This window comes from Gambusia affinis, linkage group LG04 (genome assembly GCF_019740435.1).
Source record: "Gambusia affinis linkage group LG04, SWU_Gaff_1.0, whole genome shotgun sequence".
In the NCBI taxonomy this organism is placed as follows: domain Eukaryota; kingdom Metazoa; phylum Chordata; class Actinopteri; order Cyprinodontiformes; family Poeciliidae; genus Gambusia; species Gambusia affinis.
In genome coordinates, this window is record NC_057871.1 from 28,647,336 (window position 1) to 28,668,120 (window position 20,785).

The window sequence follows — 20,785 nt, forward strand, 5'->3', positions numbered from 1 at the left end:
TGGGAAGAAATATGTCAACTGCAGTGGGTCTCAACTGGATCGAACACATGGCGGGAGTTTTGTTGGAAAAATGTCGCACGATTTTTTGTTACACCCATTCAGAGACGATATCAAAACAACGATGACGCCTGCTGGAGGCTCTGTGGGTCTAAGGGAGCCAACCACTTCCATGTTTTTTGGGAGTGCCAAGTAATAACACCATACTGGGAAGAGTTCCACAAACATATTGAAAATGTATTTAATGTAAAGATTCCATTCAAATGTGAAACGTTGTACTTGGGTAACTTACATTTGGACACATGGACAAATGCAAAAAACTCCTGGCAATACTACTGGCAGCCAGTAAGAAAGCCATCACAAGGAAATGGCTAAAACCAGATCCACCCACTATCGATGAATGGATTGAAATTGTTCACCAGATTTATGTTATGGAAAAGATTTCTTTTTCCCTCCAAGTTGAAAAGGGAAAGTTTTATAAGATCTGGACCAAATGGACCGAGTATGTAAAACCGACTAGATCTGACTTCATTTGACTGTTCTTGAGAAGTATGTGCCCCACCCTTGTATATTCTTGTGTTGTTGTTTTTTTATTGCTTGAGATGGTGCAATCCCCATTATTGTTCAATTTTGTTCATTTTTTGTTATTGTTTACAATTAAAATTAGAAATAGTCTGTAAAAATACTAGAAAGACAGTATGGAAAAATTCATTTAAACATTCCGGTAGTATACTCATGTACGATCTTAAATGGGAAAAGCTGTAATCAATGAATGTGATGGAAATTTGTCTTTCTAAATAAAAATATAAATAATAAAAAAAAAAAAAAAAAAAAAAAAAAAAAAATACAGGTTTTAATGATCATTCTGATGTGTTAAAAACACTAAAGGGAAAACAAAATTCAGCACTGACTTTTTTCCATTTGTTAATAATGCATTGTAGTCCTTATTGGTATCCCTAATAATGATGTCTATAAAATAAATATAATAAATGATCACTTGTGACCCCCTAGGTGGCGCCGTTGTCTCCAATTCTCTACCAGGCTCCATTTGACCAGCTTGCCATCTTTCCAGTGTGAAAAAGATCAAATGTGTTCCTCATTAACCTATTTTCTTAAAACACTCTATCATCCATTAGCATTGTTACATTAGCTGCATTTTCACTGCAAATGTGCGCAAAACTCTGTTAGTATTCCACTAACGTCACCAAAAAAACCCACAATTTTGAATTTGCGGTGTTAAATAAGAAACGCAATTAAAATCATACACGAATAGGTGTGTTGACACGATAAGTCATTAGAAAACATAAATGGTAACATTTTACCATTTTTATTTGTAACCAAAAAAAAAAACATGTCACACCATCATCCTCTCACCACTTCCTGTTGTCGTCTTCTTCAGTGGCAACAGGTTGTTAATCATGTGATTAATGCAATTCCAAAAAAGTGTTTCCATTTTGACAAATAAACCAATTATGATACAGCCACAAAAAGATGGGGGAAAAAATAAATAAATCACGTCATTCTACCGCCAAAACTTTTTATTGAAAAATTGCAGTGTTTCCATTAAGCGAAGGTATTTTTGAAATGTCAAATTTCAAAAATACTGCTGCTGACAATTGTCATGTCAGCAGAAAAGCAGCTGATGTGTGTTTGAGGAAGAAGAAATAATTGATTAATAATTAAAGGTTTGGAGAGACTGGTCAATTTCAAAGTGTAAAGTGTGAATTTAAAAATGACTGTTACATTTATTTGATATGAAATTAACGCTTAACTGACTTACTTTAATATCAGTTACATTTAATAATAAATGTCCACAAATTAAATGGGTTAATTACTACAAAGCTTCTCCTTAGACCTGCTGTCTTTACTGTAGCTGAGCAGGAAGGTGGAGGTATTTGTTATCCAACCCTACCTGCCAATTAAGCAAAGATCAGCGAGAGCACATTTAGTTTGAAATTCAGTTACTGGTCCCACACTGCTGCTAACTGGATTATACTGGAACTGAGCATCGGCCCATTCCTTAGCCAGGCTGGCCGGGTCACCGTCCAAGAATCACATCAGAGCACTGAAGTCATCGGGGGTCAGCGCAGACTCAGCCAAGCTAACGACGTTAGCAGGCAGCCAACTGTAGTCTAATGTGATTGGAAAAGGTCAGCGTGGATTGATCGGCTGTTGTGGGCAGAGCCGCGAGCCGGCGACGCGAACTAAGAGCGGACAGGAAGGGAGCGACTCACGGAGGCAGACGTGGCAGCGGACAGCAGAGGCAGGATGCCTCCGCAGGCCATGATCAGGTTGTCCACCACCTGGGACACCAGGTGGATGCTGTTGTGGACAAACACGGTGTTCTCGCTGCTGTTCACAAAGTCCAGGACCGTTTTTGTGGAGTGACTAAGAGAGAGAAAGGACAAGAAAGTAAGATTCTATCAATATAAAAAGTCAAAAATTTTCAGAATAATATCAGAACTTTGTTTAAAAAAAACATGGATAGCAATTTGATTTTTCTCATTGCAGCAGGCTTGTATATTAAAGAAGATGCATAGCACAGATATATCTTCTCAGATACCATTCCACTTATTTTTTTAAACACAAAATATTTCGCAAGAAATGCTAGGATGCCGACATTGTTTGAACAAAACACAATGAGGCCCAGGCTGGTTTGAGGTCCTGAGGTACATCAAAGATGGCAACCGTCTTCCATCACATCACTGATGTGATTTAAATTGTTTTAATGAGCTCTCAGAGGGCAGAGATGCTGCAGAGAACCAACTCGTCTCCAGATGCACAAAGCCTTTGGTTTGGAGACATTCCCTTTTACAGAAAAACAGCTGTGGTTCCCAGAGGAACAACGCTCATCTTTTAGACTGTAAAGTTCTTATCAAGTGAAATCTAGAAACGAGCATGTCTGCTGTGAAATAAACAGCCGAGAGGAGCAGACATTGGGTTTATTCAAAGGCTTCTCTTAGTTTCTTCCTCACTTTGAAAATCTCTTTAAAATTCTAACAACTTTCTAAGGACTCTTCACTTTGTTTCACTGAAACATAACTTAACCTAAGGAAGGCATTAAAATAACAAATGGTTAATATTGTGTATGTACTCTAACGGTATTTGATATGTTAGCAGATGCCTAAGTTGTTTAGATTATGCCATCCATTTTAACAGTTTATTTATAGTTATCATAACAGGATGGTGGTATGTCTGCTCCTCTTGAAACCATCTGATTAAAATCAAAAATAATTTAACTGAGGTGTTAGGAACTTGTAAATAATACAAGGTAGAATTTAAACAATTGGTCAAATGAATCGTTAATAATTGGTAAGGTGTGTTGGTCAGCTTCTCAAGAGGACTTGGTAAACCTTTATTCAGTGAATCAATATAATGGTAATGGCAACATGAGGAGAATGTGAGCTGGTACGAAGGGTTCTTACCTCCTCCACGCCTGAACGTCCGTCTCAATAGAGAAGAGTAGGTCGGTGAGGAGCCGCTGATGCATGTGGGACCAGCGGAACTCTGGGATACGGAACATGGTGGAGCGAGGAGCCGAGGTGCTGCCGTCTTCTGGTTGGCCTGGTGGACTTCCTGCTTCCCCTGCTGCACCTGTGGTTTGGCCTTGGCTTGATTCCTGCAGAGTTACACCAACCAGACAGAACTTTAACCACCGAGCAGGATTCAAGAACATTGATTCTAATGTCCGGAGTCAATGAACAGATGCATACTGTAGTAGAGGTCTCCTTGAGTTCAAGTCTCTCTGTGTCCACGGCAACATTTGCCACATCCAGCCGGGCGATTTTGGTCTCTTTGGTCTTTCTGGCAGGATCTGGAGTCTTGCTGGTGCTGGAGCCTGGGGTGCTGGTGTCAGGGGCCTCTGGAGGGGTCTCCTTTGCGGCGGACATATTGGACTCTGAAGGCTGGCTTTGTGGGGTTGCCTCTGGAGCTGCTGCCGCCTGTTGGTCTGAAGCAACACCTTCTGACTTAGAGGAAGACTCTGGACCACTAACATTTTCTTTGGTGGGTTCCTTAACACTTTGGTCAGCTACATTGTTCTTCTTCTCTTCTCACCGTCTCTGTTTCCTGTTTGCCTTCTTCCGTTTTTGGCTCCTGTTCTCTGAGATCTTTTGTTTTGCTTCCATCCCCTTCATGCTCATGTTCCTCTTTTTTCACAGGCTCTCCTTCTTCTCCCGTAGCAGCTGAAGCATAAGACGACTCTTCTTGGCTATCGTCCACATCGCTCGGGTTGATCTGGTCGCTAACGGACGACACGTCGACCAAGTCCTCGTTGAAAATGGAAGCTCCACCCACTACGCTGTTCTCCAGGGGAGCTGGAGGCTCGGAGGACATCTGCTTGCTCTCAACTCCTTTTTCAGAAGCTACACTTGACTCTTCGGTTGAGAGCTTTGATGAATCCCCTTGCTCAAGGTGGGCTACCTCTGTCTGCACGTCATCCTTTGTTGGGGCAGCAGAATCGTCTTCCCTTGTTGGAAAAGAAGCGTCACTCTGAGCATTCCCTGACGTTTCTGCATCATGGCTGCTTTTCTCAGATGCTGGCTCCGTCACTTCATCTTTGTGCACCGCAGTAGAAGTTTCTTTGTCAACGTTTGATTGATCAGCAGAAGACAACTCCACGTTCTGCTCTTCCTCAGCTCTGGCTAGGATGTTGGACACGGTGACGGATGGTTGGTTCCTGTCCTCTGCAGCCTCCACAGGCATAGAAGTGATGGTGGAACCGGACGCTGAGCGGAGGGATTTTTGGGACCCTTCATCTACTGCGAGCTCAACGACCGTTGAGGGTGCCATCTCTTCAGCTGGCGACCCGTTGACAGATTTGGTTTCTTCAGATCCAGAGATGCGTTCATAACAATGTCAGAAAGAGGGCTGGACAATAAATCAATACCAATATATATTGCGATAGACAGGATCAATGTCAACAGATAATACTTCTGATAGAATGTTAAAAAATTTCACTAAATTCCAATTGAGAACCGCACAGCATTCTGGGGGATGTAGGCAGAGAAAAGACTTTAGTCGCTCAACCTCTTGCATCCAGCTAAGCAAAGTAGGAAAAGTCAGCTAACTCACTCCCTCGCTCTTTGGTTACCTAGCAACAAACTGCTGAGTAAGGTGAGCAGCAGCAGTTTCAGGATTTGCCTCTGTGCCTCAAAACTGTTTAAAAGTAAAAAAACAACAGTGTGGAGAGAAAACTGTGGATTAAAAACGTAAAGGTCAAGTCATCAGTTTGGTAGTTTTTCTGATGGGTAAAACCAAAAAACTAATCAATAATTACCAATGTTTACTGTTGTGAAACACTGATATCGTGATACCTTTTTCAGCCATATAATCCTGCTCTAGTTAGAAATATAACTATTGTCAATGCTAACCATTTGGGGTGCATGTTATACAGAGCAATAAAATTAAAGACTTTTAAACTGTAGACATCTGGGTACAGGGCAATGCATTAAAATAAATAAGGTTGCTTCCCTGCCTCAAGTTTTTTAAAACAGTTTAAACACTTACTCTAAACCAACCCCAGGAATTGTGTAGGGGGTGTTTCTGTTTGGGTGTTCAAACAACACACAAACCCACAGAACATCAATCTCACAACTCCAAAGACTTCAAACTCCCTGAAAGCTTTGAGTTTCTCTCCCCATCTCCACTTCTTCAGACCATAAGCTTGATTCATCGTTAGGGTCGTCTAAACTGGCTTGCCTACACAGATACCACAACTGTTCCTCAAGTTTACAGGGAATGGTCTAAAAATGAGGAAACATCGAGTTGTAAGGTATGACAATGAGTTGTTGATGGCAGAACGACAGACGGACTGCTTGAAGATGATGAAATGACAAGTCATTCAAGTAATGGAAAAATAATATCCCTGAATGCTCAACATGCCGATCCTTGAAGCAGATTAGCTACAACAGCAGGAGACCACACCGGCTGACGCTGAACACAGGAAACAGAGACTATAGTTTGGATCATAAAACCTGAACAAACACAGGTTGGAAAATGATCCCCGGTCCGTTGAGTCTCAATCAAATGTGACACTCCTGGCATATTGACAGTAAGTAAACAGAAAACAGGGCAGAAACCCAGGCAGCTACTTTGGCTACAAATAGACGTCGTATATGGAGCTTCCGCTCTCCCAATATACCAATACCACCCCCACATTCACAAAAATGGATCATTTGCCAGATTACCTATTCATGAGAAGATGGATGTTTTTCCAAAACACTGCATTGGATTCTGTCTTTAAAATTTCAAACAAATGACTTGACAAAAATGTATTGTTCCATTATTGGATACAATTCATAGTTCAGCAAAATTTGCTATTGTTTCAGGCCTATTTAGAAGGCCTTTTTTTCTTTAAACAAAATGGATCCAAAGAAAATGTAAAGTTTTAATGGACTAGGATGACAGATAGAGATGCATCTGAACAAATAACACCATGGAAATAGTCAGCAATAGGTCAACAATGACAAATATGTCAAATAAAAACAGATTTTTAAGCATATTCTTAGTCTGTTTTCAAAAGTCTAACTATTCAACTTATGACGGTGAACCCAACAGCAGCAGCAAAATAATCTCAAATTCTTTGAATCTCAGTACATCATCCCACCACTGGGACTGTTTGTGGATAACCACGTCATATTTAAAACTTCTCTCTCTTAAGCATCTGGCTGAGGCCTATTAACCTCCATCAGTCTTCCTATCATCTGATACGGGTAGACCAGACTGCTAGTCTATACCGACAATGGTCCGCAGTGGCATGTGAGGAAGAACCCGTCCATGTAAGCAGTCATAGATTAGCAGCAGATACTATTAGTTTCTGTCTTTTAGCAGTGCTGAGTGCGTGTCCGGCATCGGCAAATCCTCCCACGCCTAATTTAAGACCCTGCATTAATCACTTGGTTTGGAGCACAGAGTCGAAGATGGGGCTGTGTGTGTCTGCGTCGGCGCACATGTGTGTGTGTGTGTGTGTGTGTACAGGATTGGTGGGGGGGTAGAAACTAAACCTACTTGGCTGATTTTTCACCTGAGGCTATTTGGACAGAAGAAGGGGAAGAAGAAAAATAAGAGGAAACAGAGAAAAGAACAAACATGAGAACGCTGAAGATGAAAGAAGAAAAAAAGGAAAATAAAGAAAGTGAGTGATTGAGAGAGGAAGAAAGGAAAGAGGGAGAAAGAAGCTGATTATTTGTAATTAATTAGGCGTTATTGTTCTAAATTAGCCCTCTACATGGGCACTCATTAATCTTCTGTAGTGGGAAGCAGTGACTGGTAATCTATAGCCGTTTTCTGAGTGCCCAGCCTGCTCTAAATGGACCAGTCTTTCCGTCTTTCCAGCCCCCGCCCCCAGCCCTGCCTCTTCGTCCCACTCTCCCAGTGATCACACCAGACGACCTTCCAACCCATTAGTTTGAGCTTAATTTGGCATTCATCATTTTTAGCAATTAAAAGGCTGCATTAAGACTGCACTGCTGCAGACATTATGCAGGAAAGTGGCGAAGCACATAACATCATAGATTAAGGATGCCGTCTGTACATTAGGATGATGTATGCTGGTCTTAAATGGGGCTCTGCAACAGATCCAGTTACCACTAGACAGAGGTAGTGTGTGTGTGTGCGTGTGCGTGTGTGTGTGTGTGTGTGTGTGTGTGTGCATCTGTGGTTTCTGAAAGAGCATTTAGCTCTGCTCAAAAACACAGAAAGTGCCCTGGGTGGCTAAGTCATCAGTGCTGATCTAATCTAATTTCGGTCTCCTCGACGATTCGGCCGGTCTGGCCGAAGCGCGTTATGGAAAAATGTTGGGATAATGTAGAGGCTTTTCTAATTTGACAGTGAACATGGTATTAACTGGGTGCAACAAGCCCAATTCACCCAGTCCCTTAGCATCTCATGCCAAGACACAGCACAAGGAGATTTTCCTACAGTGGGCAAAGATGATATTTAATTACAATACATAGAGAGGATACGGCGTCAGTTTTTCTGAGAATAGTAAATAGTTGACAACTCAAAGTATCGCAAAAAGACATGGCATAAAACCACCAAGTTCCCTTTTACTTTATAAAACTTTATAGAGTAATAAACACTAGGCCTGTCACAATAAACTATAAATCAATTTATCGCATGATAAATTAAAAAAATATAATTTTCATTTGCATAATTGATTGTTTTTCTCCTTTCTCTCTCTTTTTACCAAAAACTGAATGATAAAAATCGTTAATCTGGTTTTTTGGTCTCCCTCCCTTTTTTTGAAAGGTAATTTTGTTTGCACAGACTTCATAATTTGTTTTATTTGTTGTTTCTGTTTTATTATTTTCTTATTTACTTTGGATATTTCAAATGTGTTCCAGTTCCATTTCATTAGAATTTAAAGTTTACTGACCTTTTAGAATGTGTTCTTGCATTAAAATGTTATTACAGCTATATTACTTAAATGGTCTCAAAACAACAACATGGTTGTTTATCGCAATAAGCTCTGGGACAATTTATCGTCCAGCAAAATTTGTTATCGTGATGGGTCTAATCATCATTATGCATTTCTATTGAGAAAATTTATTTCCGAAAATCTAATTGCACAATTATATGGTCAATGGGAATGCAGAAAGTGGTGAGCAGTTTTGTGTTTGTAACTTTTTTAAACAAGTATGTGTCATTGAGATTAAAAATGCATTTTTCAAAAAAGACCTGGCCAAGAACGGCAGCACTCTGAATGATTAAAGCTGATCAAAATTAGTCAACCATCTACCATCCTACTTTCACAATCGAACCGTTTTTCTGCTGTCCAATTCAAAAGAACATTAAACATTAACTGGAGTTTTGCTAAAACAACATTGCAACATTTCAGGTTATTCCATCGGAATGAGATCAGTCAATGGCTTAATACAAACAACTGTTCCTGCTTCTGCTCTCTAACTCTTTGGAGTCTGACATGTGGACTGAAGCCAGCTGATGGTAGGAGAGTGAAGGGCAGTGGGTCCTTCACACCTCAAAGCTCTCCCTTTTGGCGGGCTCCTTGATTCCCAGACTGACTCTGGTGCAGAGGGGCACCTTGAAGGGGATGTGTGAGCTGAGAGTGGGAGGGCTGTGGTGTCAGCGGGCCCACCTGCTGGAACATCTGTCTGTTCACACCACACGCATGCAGATGCACTACTTTGCAGATGACTGACAGAAGTATATGCATAAGTGCACACTTGCAAAAGTGGTGTCAGGTTTAATGGCATTTTGATCTGAGTAGAATTGGAGCTCGTACAAAAATGGACATGTGCTGCTTTAGCTTTTTCTTTTTAATTACGCAATTGTTTTTAACTACGAAATAAATTGCAATGTTTGATAAAGCCAATGAAGTTTTGGTTATCTCATTTATTAGTTTAAAACAAAGCTGTACAAAAACAACCAAGACTTGTGTCAAAAAGTGATCAACTCTAAACATCATGACAGCAAAACCTACAAAGACTTGCATGTAATGTCTGACTGGATTTCAGAGTCCATATCTCTGCCTTCCATGTCCAAATGCATTAAAAAATAAATCTAGACAAGAGAAAAATGTCAAATGTCTGTGTTCCATTTTCAATGCCAACAGCATATTTGGAGGTAAGCTAAGTTTTGCTACAAAGGTTGAATATTCAGAATGTTATGGATTGAAGAACTGACTAAATTCAGGCAGGCAATTCACAGTCATTTCATTTGTTCTGGACCAAGTCTGGAGGCAGGTTAGAAGTTTTGTGTTATTAATAACTTTGTGCTTAAGCAGTGGAGTTTAGTAGGCCAACCTCTGCAAGGTTTCACAACTGTTCCATGTGTGGATAATAAATCCCGATGTGGCTCACTGAACAGTCTTCAGAAATGACCTTGTATCAGAGGACGGTGTGTTGCTTCCAGAGATTGTTTAGCCTACTTCCTGTTGTCAGACGGGTGCTCTTCAGGCCATTTCTTAATTCCACATGGCTAGCAAAAGAGAAACTAAACCAAAAATCCATTTTGGTGAATTAATTATAGTTCATTCATGAATTAACAAGAGGGTGGTTCTTTTTTTTTCTTAATAAATTAAATAATTTAAAAACTGTATTTTGTATTTCCACTGGCTATATTTGAGATTACGATGTATAGATCTGAAACATAAAAGTGTGACAGGAAAGCAAAAACAGAAGAAAAAAAAAATCAGGTAAATACCTTTTCACTGTGATATCCTGCACAATAAGCATATTTATTTGGAAATCCTTGCTTCTTCTGTATGTTTGCTCAAGGATAGATATTAAAATCTAAATCAATACCTGTTATAAATACATTTTCCTATAACTAAACACAACTAAAGAGTAATTGCTGCTGAATATTTTTAGACGCAGGAGCAATTGTTGCATTTCTCTTTTACATAAAAGCAATTGGATCACTTTAAATCACTTTAAATGGGTCTTAAATCGAGTCACGCTATCAAATGGTATTTTTACACAAAGCAATGATAGTGAGTTTTTCGTTCAGGCCCAAGCCAAACTCAGTCTGTATGTGTGCGTAAAGATATGCATTTCTGCATGCATATCTGCACTTGAGCCCAGGCGGCTCCCAGAGGGACGCGTGTATTTATGAGGCCTTGTTCCTCCGATTGTTCTTGCTTTGCAACCATGAATATTCAATGTGCTCAGAGAGAAGGGCTTGCTAGGAACCCAGGAGAGGAAGAGGGAAAAAAAAAAAAAAAATCTGTGGCTGGTAACTCACAATCACCCAAACACAGACACACTGATGCTATCACACACACACAAGCACACACGCGGCCCTGTGGCGGTGGGAGGAGAGAGCAACAGTGACAAACAACTCTGGTGCTACAAAGGTGGCAGCAAATCTATCAAACGGGACAATAAAATTGCAATTGAGTTTCTTTAGGTTTTTTTTTTTGGGGGGGGGGGTTTCATAGCGCATGCATGCGTCCTGGAGGCTGCACATAACGCACTGCGGAGGTTCCCGGACCCTGCATGTGGGAAAACTCTCCTGGATTTTTCTAAGCAGGAATTAGCTGTAAATCCCTAATTAAAAACACAAACATAAAAAAATAAACAAAAAAAAACCAGTAAAAATTGTTTTGTTTTTTTCTTTACTGATCTCTAAAATAACATCACACACTTCCTTTTCATGATCTTTGTGTCTTTTTGTCACACCGACACATCTACCTTCACGTGGAGGAGTGTGTGTGCCCCCTGTTGGCCGTCAACGCTCACTGCGCCCCCCCACCTCCCCCAGGGGGTTACCGACGCCCCCTCATATCACGAGCACTTCTTTAACTCCACTCTCAATCTGCCAGCTTTAAAAGCCCCCCAGACCACAATCCGACACCGGCCTCAATTATTTCGCTGCCCTGGAACGGAGTTGTGTAACGTGATATCAACAAAGAATTTCTGAGGCACTGTTTTGAATACAACTTTTGGAAATAATAAGTGCCAGGAGTTTATTTTTTATCTGTTCGGCGTGAAAGAAAGAGACTCTTTATATAAATAATTTAAAAATTTTTTTAAAAAGGGGCCGGAGGGGGGGATCCATTCCGACCGGGTCGTGCTGTAACGAGCTTTTAAACGATAATCAGCGGAAAGCCTCGGCGGTTTTAATCTGATGGGCGAGGGGAGCGAGGCTTCGGTTCCAGTGGGAGTTACCCAGCCAGGCGACAGGGATGATGTCTCTGTGATGAGCTGCATGTGGCACACAGGGACTGACTTATTGCTCTCATTTTCACTGGAGACCAAGTGAGGATGAAGGTTACAGTTATGCTGATGTGATGACTGTTTAGGTTAACTATATTGCTGCAAGATGTGAGTGTGTGTGTCATGTGCAGTTGAGCTTATATGAAGAGACGCCATCCAAATAGGAGAAAGGGAAAAAATAAAGGCTGACTGTTACAAGATATAGTCAGCCTTTGTGTGTGTGTGTGTGTGTGTGTGTGTGTGTGTGTGCGTGTGTGTGTGACATAATGAGCACTCTGACCTTGGAGTGGGTGATGGACAGCGTGTCCACCCAGACGCGCCAGCCGCCCCACTCGTACTTGATGGCGTGGTAGAGCAGGATGCGGAAGACGGCGTAGACCATCTCGGTGATTTTCTGCTCCTCGCTGCTGCGCGGGCTGACGAAGCAGAGGGAGAGCATCCACTCCTGCCACACGGAGCACTGCAGCAGGCTCCTGGAAGGACAGCGGGCCCCCGGCATGAGGGCCAGCCTCCGGTCAGGTGGGGAGCCCCTCCACCCGGCCGGAGGCTGGCTGGTTCTAATAGTTTTGGGGGTTTTATTATAGTTTCATTTTTATTGTCGTCACGACGTTTCATTTGTCTAATTCGGTTTTTTTGAATTAGTTTTTGGAGAGTTTTTCCTTGTTTTTAATAATTATGAAATATTAAATATTGTTTAGTTTTGTTTTTATTAGTTTTAATACTTTGGTTAATTTTTAGGTGCATAATTCAAAAACCCATCGATTGGGTAATAAATACTCAGCAGAACATACTATTCTCTCTGGTGTTTTATCTCGACTTTTGCAAACTATTTTATGGTTCATGGAGTGAAATAATTTGACAACAGCTGATAAAACCTGCTTGTACAGGGGAAAACAAACAACTTCATTTCAGCTTATGGGAGTTTATGATAGCTGTAATTTCAGTACATTTTAGTTTTAGAAACGCACAATATAGTTCCTGGGGTTTTTTTTCCCTATTAATATCTGTTTTTATTTATTTCATTTAACGAAAATGCCTTCTCAGTTTCAGTTTTTGTTAGTTGTAGTTTACTATAATAACTTTGTGTCTTACCTGCGGTTCTCTCGGCTGTTATTGAACAGCTTGATCATGTCTGACAGGAAGACCCGGCGGACCTCCATGCTCTCAGGCGACTGGGGGCAGTTCTTCAGCAGAGCAGCGATTACCTTCAGCATCTCTGGGAGAGAAAAACAATCGTTTTAACAAGCTGGAGGGGGAAAAAAATCCTTTTTTCTTTAATGCAGAAAATGGGAACCAACCAAGTGTTTCTCCTTCGTTGGCCATTTTGAAATAAAATGAACACAAAGGCCTTCTCTACAGTGAATCAATACAAAAGTAGTCAGTCACGTTCCCAACTTGAAAGGATATTATTTTGAATTTATGTCCACGAAATGTGGCTCATAACTGAAGTGGAAGTAAAAAACATTATTCAAAAGAAAATGGCCAGGGTGAATTTTTCTCCCATCAAATCTAACAAAATTGGTGTCAATCGTTTGTGCAGCGAACCAGCACAAACAAAAACAGCGGCACAATTTCTGTTTGTGTCGATATCAACTCAAAGATACTAGCAAGTGTTTCCAGAGGTCATCAAAGGTCCACCAGCCAGTGCACATGCAGAAATTTAAACAACATATGAGGTCAATCAACTGTGCTATGTTTGTGCAGCAAAAATTTTCACTTGTGCTTTTATCATTTTTAAGATTTCAATTAAAAAGAGAAAAGTTTCCAGAGGTCACCAGAGATAAACCTGTCCTACAGAAATTTGTTTTACTTTCTAAATGTGGGAAAGGGCTGGTTGACCTTTGATGACCTCTGGAAACATTCATTAATATCTTTAAAATGACAGCAGCACAAGCGAAAATTTGTGCTGCACAATCATTTGACAGCAATTTCATTTGATTTGAAGCTTGGGGCTGGGCGTGTGTGCGTGTGTGTGTTTGGGGGGGGTGGGGTTCACTCAGGTCTAAACATCTGACTGTCTGCACCCGCTTCAATCAAATCTAACAAACAGCTTAGTTGAAGTTAGGACTTTCCAAATCCTAGATTTGCATCATTTCATAACATCTCCTGCTCAGATCAGTTGCTTTATGAAGGCCTTGCACTTCCACACAAAGTATTTGCTACACGGACACAAATCGGTCCTGGTAGAACTCATCGGACCCAACAACCAAACACACCGTTGGTCTCAGTCTCCATAACAGAGAAACCGAGAGGGTGGAGCTCTGAAACGGTTGCGGTGCTGCGTGAACAGGCGAGCCGGGCTGCACACACACACACACACACACACACACTCCAGAGAGGCTTTGGCTTGGGTTAAACCAAAGAGACTGACTGTTTAGATGAATTATCTAGACAGTGTCAGTGTGCATTTGCCCTCAGCAGAGAGATGCTGGGGCTTGGATTTCACTTGTCTCTTCAGACCTTGGTGCTAACCAAATCCCCCACCCGGTCTCCTCCTTCCAGACGCTCGTGTTGTTTCTACGCCTTAGTCACTCAAATTATGAGTCGCTGAACCTTTACCGCCAGAAAATTACCCCAGCATGTATTTGGAATGAGGACAGAGGGGATGGCGTGAGTCCTTCTTTTTTTTCTTCTCGTTTTTTTTTTTTTTTTTCCCATTTGCTCTTGGTTTTTTCCCCCCAACCCCAAAGTTAATTTGAGGGAAATGCTACTTCCTCGGTTTGTTTGATTGGCTCTGACGTTACTAAAGACTGCAATCAGGGGGCCATTTTGGGAGTTTGTCACAGATTAAATCAGGAGAATACAGAGCAAAGAAGAAACAGACCAGCGCTCTGTGCTCTGTAGCACGACAGCACATGTACAAAGATTTCCATAATTTAAATATATATATATGTATATGTATAGATGTACATATGGCCTGTCCAGCATGGCAGAGCAGGAGAGTTTTTAACACAATAAAGACTTGGAAGATAATCAGTGTGTGACTGCAGCACACCCTGTCAGATTAAGGCTGGGTGGAAGTAAACCTCGGTTGTGATTACAGTGAGCGCTTACATCTCAAACTGATTAAAGCCGTTTTGAGGGTGTGTGTGTGTATAAAATGCACGTGAGGGTGCAGAAGGAACGGGAAAAAAGAGAGCCGGACCGGTTTCTTTTCTACGCTGGGGGAGGGAAAAAAAACAAAAAAGAGCGCTAGATATTTTTTATCATGTAAAAAAAAGTTGAAGTTGACTGAAAACTGGACAAAAGTTTCTGCAAAAAAATGAGATCAAAATGCAGATTTAGACAGAAAATTTTTTTAAATTATCAAATATATCCAGTAATCCATTAGTGTGCATCTATCACTCAGTAACTAATTTTTGTTTATTTGGTTAAAGTTGTCGATGCCGTTAATAGCCCCGCCACAAGAGTAAATTTTGCTGGACAAGAAATTGTCCCAGTAATTAAAATAAATGCCAATATTTTTGTTTTGGAACCATTTTCAAGTAATATAATAATAATATTGGCACACTAATGCAAATTTCTCTCTCGAAACACAGTTTTGCAAACACCACTTAACACTCAACTGGAAGGCATTTTACATATCCAAAATAAATATCCAAAAACAATAACTAAATCAACAATAAAGGCTAAAAGTCTGGTTTTATCATTTTCAACTCTTTTTTAAATTTAGTTGCTTTAAAAAAATGTAATTAAATTTAAAAAAATAAATCGCAATAAATTTTGCTGGACAATAAATTTTGTTAGTTATTGTGATAAACGGTATTGTTTTAAGACTATTTTTAAATAATATATTGACAAAGTTTGCCTTCTGAAAGATGAACAAACTTTAACTTTGTAACTGGGAGATATTTGAAATATTCAAAACAACTAAAAACACCTGAAACCATATTTGAAATAAATCTCTCTAAATAATTTCTGCTTCAAAAAAATGTAAATCGTCAGAATGGAAATTTTTGAGGCCACGTTAATTTATCATGTGATTAATTGATTAACTGCTTATTCTCACAGGCTTCGTCATTACGTTGGGAAAATGAAATCCTGTGGTAGTTTCTCTCATTAATATCACACAGAGGTGAGTTTTCATCATGTTGAGATAACTGAAGCTTGATCGCTGCTTTTGGTCAATAATGAGATTTTTAACTCATCATGTAGAGTTCCAATCTCTCAATGTGTTGAGAAAACATTGTTTTATGAGGCGATTATCAACAATTGAGTTTAGCCGATTTATAAAAAGCAGGTTCATAACAAGTGATGTCTGAAAGCAGTTTACAAAAATAAATGCAGCCGATTTATTGGTTTATAGACAGAAATCTAAAGTCGATCCAATCAGATTCAAAGTCAGTTCCACATATTTTGGCCAAAGATACAAAATAGTTTATGAAGCAAATTGTGAAAACAATACAGAGTGATCAAAGTACCTCATCCATGTTAGCCACAACTTTAGATTACCTAATTAAAAACCTCATTGACAAAAATCAAGTCACTTTAATTACTTTAATTTATTCTATACATAATTACATTTAATCATTTTGAAAACTTTTGCCATTTTTCTGAGCCATTACACTTTAGAAAGACTGATTACATTCTAAAAGAAATGGAGCACTTTTGTTTGGAAACAAATGTTTTTTTTCCATGAACATCAACATTTTCTCCGTCTTCATCCAGACTAGGAAGAAGCTCAAAGTTCTTTAAATGAAGCCGATCGCAAAAAATGTTTAGGAACGAAACAGCAGCATGTTCATAAGAATGTCGTCCTGAAAACAGAAGATTAACTATTATTAACTATGGAAAAGTAAAAACACGACAGACATGTAAGCTTGTCGCAAGAAATCAACTAATCACATGATAAATTAAAAGGAGCTTGATCATTTCCATTCAGATGATTAATATGTCTACAGAGACTTCGTAATCCATTTCATTTATGCTTTTGGTTGTGTGGGGGTTTTATTTCTATTTTATTTATTCTTTTTGCTCATTTCAGTTATTTTTTGGTGATTTAAAATATCTTCCTTTTCCAGCGTAAAGTTTTATTTACCAAATTAAAGTTTATTTATCTTTTGAGAGGGAAAGCTCGCTTCCTTATCAGTTTATTATCTAAAAATGAGCTCAAAGGAACAACACTTTGGTGTGGAAACTCAATCGTTTCTGGAACGACTTATCGTCTGCTAAAATGTATCGTGACAGGCCTATCTGCATATAATAAAAATGTAAAAAAAATAATAATAATGATTGATAATTTCCTAAAACCATTTTACTCCAATCATCACTCATTTATTTCAAACCAATCCTGCCAGGAAACAACAGAGAACCTCGATAAAACAAGCATGAGTGTGGATGTGTCAGGCAGAGTGTTTGGACCTTCCTAATGTTTGGATCGGGGGTCCAACAGTCACAACACTGTTGGACACACAAATACACACACGCACACACACACACACACACACACACACACACACACACACACACACGCAGTCTGAAATTTACAGCACTGATGTGTTAGTGGAACAGCCCAGCGACGGAGGGAGGAACCTACGCGGGTTGACGATCTTCACAGAGGAGTCGGGGTCTGGATGCTGCTTGTGGATCACCTGGGTGCAGATCTGCTCTGTTAGAATCTAAGAGGGAACACAGTCAGTCAGACGGGGATTCTAGCTGGGTTTCATTTGTGACCTCATTTATAGCTACATCTAGCACAAACACACAACTATTATTGCTTATTATAGACTTTTTTTTTTTTTTTTTTCTTGAGTCGTGTGAGCTTGAAGTGAGCCACAACAGACTGACCTCAAACAGGGTGTTGTAGGTCGTCATGGTGAACGGGTTGGAGTGGAGCATCAGGCGTTCGGAGAGCAGCGAGAAAAGGCCGTGGGTCAGCATGACCTCAGACTTCCTCCTGATCGGTGGGTGAAAACAGGGTCAAAGGTCAATGGAGCAGTGCAGCAGCGTTGTTTGTCCAAAAATATTTCAAGGACAAAATATGAAACATTTGCAGACTGGTAGAAAAGACATTTAGATTCAAACAGCAAGCTGCAGAGAGAGTAAAACTTCTCATATTTTAAACTTCATGTTTAGATGATTTTAATGATGAAAATGATTATTGGCTTTAATCAAACTTTTTATTAGTCTGACTGTTACCATACAGTGTGCATAGTGATTCTGATGAGTAATAATGGAACTTGCCAAAATATAATGTTTAGTGGTTTTCTCAGTTGCTGACTGCGTGGTGTCTTCTATGATTTTGTGTTTTTATGATGTGAAGATCTTTGAACTGACTTGTTGCTGAAATGTGCAACACGAAATAAACTTTGATTGATTGCTTGATCTGAATCCAGACAGTCTTCTGACTAAAACGCAAGAAGGAAAAGCCATGGAGAATCAGCCGTCGCCTGGGAAACAGATTATCAAGACGTCCTTTAAGTTTGGAGTTTTAATCCTAAAATCTGCTGTGTTATTACAACATGATTTAATCCACAGACTGAATTCTTTCTTTTATTAACTATAATTTGTTTTAAATTATTGCTTTACTCACATGTTGTTTTATTTCTCTGAATAAATAAGCGTCATTCTATTTGAATCGAAGGTAGATTTTAGTTTGACTGGCATCGTTTTCTTATTCTTGGCTGGAGTTTGATCATCCTTACAAAAGGTTTTAGACTCGGTCTCACGTTTCCTCTGTTCTCCCTTCCATCAGCCTCATTTGGTTCCTGGTCTTCAATGTTTTCCTCATGTTGCTCTGATATCACCTCAAACTGCTTCTCAACATCACAAGAGTAACAAACTATCAAAATGCAGACTGCTGTTTTAATCAAATTATTTCTATATGTGTGTGTGTGTGTGTGTGTGTGTGTGTGTGCATATATGTTATTTTAAGATTTTTTTTTTTTAAATGAGCATGTTACAATAAGTTTCTGATTTCTTTATCTAAAAATGTGATCAAATGTTCCTCCAGCACCATAAGGAACCTCTATCAGGGTTTCCCTCAGTGTATTATAAGCCTGGCGGGCCACCAGGCTTTACTTATGCTAAGCATTGCTTATCTATTTAATTCTTTTTAAAGTGTTTGCATTTTTTTAAGACTTTACAGTTGGTGTTCAGGTGTTAATCTTCCAATAACACATAATCATCAAGTGATATTTTCAAATTTTCTGTCAACTTTAAATATTTTTAAACTCAAAAACACGACGGGCCGCTGGATGAATGACTGCCGAGCCCTCCAACCACCAGGCTTAGCAAGTTTTCTGGAGCAAACTTTGCTCTAAACTAAACTAAATGGATTATCTGTAGAGGTCATGATGAGACCAACATTTTCTGTAGCGTCTACTTAGACTGTAACACATTTGGAGAAAAGCAGAGGAGGAAGCACAGAGGAGGAAACGCTTAAGAGAGGAAGAAACACTGAAGAGGAAACAGAGAGGAGAGGAGGACATTTTGAGGAGGAAACACTTACTTCACTGATAAGCTCTTCAGAAAGTAGCCCATGACCTTCAGGGCCTGGACTCTGATCCCTTCATTTTTGGAGGCCAGCAGCTTATAAATAACCCTGTGGGTACATTTTAAATAACGTTAAATAAATAATAACGAGCCTAGACTTACTAGCTTAATCTCGTATGTAAAAGGGTCTGTAATCACCGGATTCCGTTTCTCTGGTCGAAGGCTTGGACCATGGTGCCAGGGTGTTCAGACATCAGAGCCACCAACAACTGCAGGACGTCCATCAGGTTTTCATCCTGAGGAACAGAGAGGAAGCAGGCTGAAGCTATCACCACCGTCTATCTGCCTGATCACTTACCCATACCTGCAATCACACCTGCAGTAGCAGCAAAATGTTCAATAACACAGAGTTGATTCATTGAAGTTGATTTTTGAACAGTATTTAATTCCTCCAATACATCACGCTGAGCATCTTTTTAATCTTTATTTTACTTTTTTGTAACCTAACAATAAACAAAAGCAGATATAATATGCAAACAAGCAGAATTTAAATATTAAAATCAAGTAAGAAAGCTTGTAGTGGCAGTGAACGTTTGCTGCAGGCTGAAGCAGTGTCATGTCGCCATCTGGTGGTCAAGTCGTTGTCTGCTCACCTCGTGCATGGTGAGGAGGTAGTTGAGGATGCTCTGCAGCTCGTCTTCCTTCACTCCATGATCCTGAAACAAATCCACACCTGAGTTACACCGAACCTGCCTGTCCTCAGCAGGAATCTGTTTAATGGTGAATAAAAGACTTTATTCAACTTTGTCCTAAATTTTAAGGACAGTCTCCAAGATATTCAATTATAATAAACAACTTTCACTAGAGAACCAGTATATGGGGTTTTCTTATTGTGGGATCTGATACACGGTCATCAGAAAACCTAAGAAAAAAAATAATAGTCGGTTATTTTATGAACCGATTATTAAAAGGGCGGTATTATGCATTTTCCAGGTACATAGTGCTTTTTTACAACACACTCAAGTAACTAAGTTAACTTCAGGTGTTAAAAATAAACGCTATACATATCAAACATGACTTAAAAGAAATTTGACAGTAATTTAACGACTTAACTACATCCTGTCAGAACTACATCCTCAAAGGCAGGACCAGGTCCAGCCAGAGGATTTGCTCAGCTGAATGGTTACCATGGAGATTAAAGGATTTCTCAAACATGCATTAAAAAAAAAGAAGGAAACTCCAGGTATGTTTTTTACGAAGCAACACCTTCATAAAATGATGTAATGCTGTAAAAGTCAAATTTATATGATTATATTATGCTGCCTCTAAAAATGAGCTTACCTTCATAATGAGCTGCTTGATGAAGAGCAGCAGAAAGGCTCGCAGAGAGAGCATCTCCTTCTGACTGGGCCGCGGACCGTCTGAAAACACAAACACACCATCAACTGGGTCTGTTCCTCTGAATGTCTGTTTTAACGGCGACAAGAAAATTTGTTTTACATGCCACAGCTCCTTAATCAGAATTAAAATAACCTGAAATATGTTCGTCTTAATAAATCTTAATATATATTTTTGTTAGCCTCTCTGTGACTCAACCTTAAAGCAACTGAGAAACTTCTGCATTAGTAGCAACAGTTCAATTAGTAAAATGACTACAGAAACGTTTTCTGCAGTAG

General features: G+C 39.6%; 1 protein-coding gene across 1 annotated transcript in view; it reads right to left on the reverse strand.

The window, feature by feature from the left end:
• Window positions 1–20,785, reverse strand: part of lrba (LPS responsive beige-like anchor protein) — a 218,394-nt gene that overhangs the window by 166,302 nt on the left and 31,307 nt on the right. The window contains exons 14-27 of the mRNA XM_044113800.1: window positions 20,451–20,530; window positions 19,763–19,825; window positions 19,308–19,405; window positions 19,126–19,218; window positions 17,463–17,571; window positions 17,212–17,293; window positions 12,768–12,891; window positions 11,950–12,148; window positions 11,524–11,663; window positions 9,022–9,110; window positions 4,074–4,823; window positions 3,711–4,027; window positions 3,423–3,616; window positions 2,232–2,385 (exon numbers count right to left, since the gene is read on the reverse strand). Of these exons, the coding sequence (XP_043969735.1) occupies window positions 2,232–2,385; window positions 3,423–3,616; window positions 3,711–4,027; window positions 4,074–4,823; window positions 9,022–9,110; window positions 11,524–11,663; window positions 11,950–12,148; window positions 12,768–12,891; window positions 17,212–17,293; window positions 17,463–17,571; window positions 19,126–19,218; window positions 19,308–19,405; window positions 19,763–19,825; window positions 20,451–20,530 (2,492 nt within the window). The remainder of the gene's footprint in view (window positions 1–2,231; window positions 2,386–3,422; window positions 3,617–3,710; window positions 4,028–4,073; window positions 4,824–9,021; window positions 9,111–11,523; window positions 11,664–11,949; window positions 12,149–12,767; window positions 12,892–17,211; window positions 17,294–17,462; window positions 17,572–19,125; window positions 19,219–19,307; window positions 19,406–19,762; window positions 19,826–20,450; window positions 20,531–20,785) is intronic.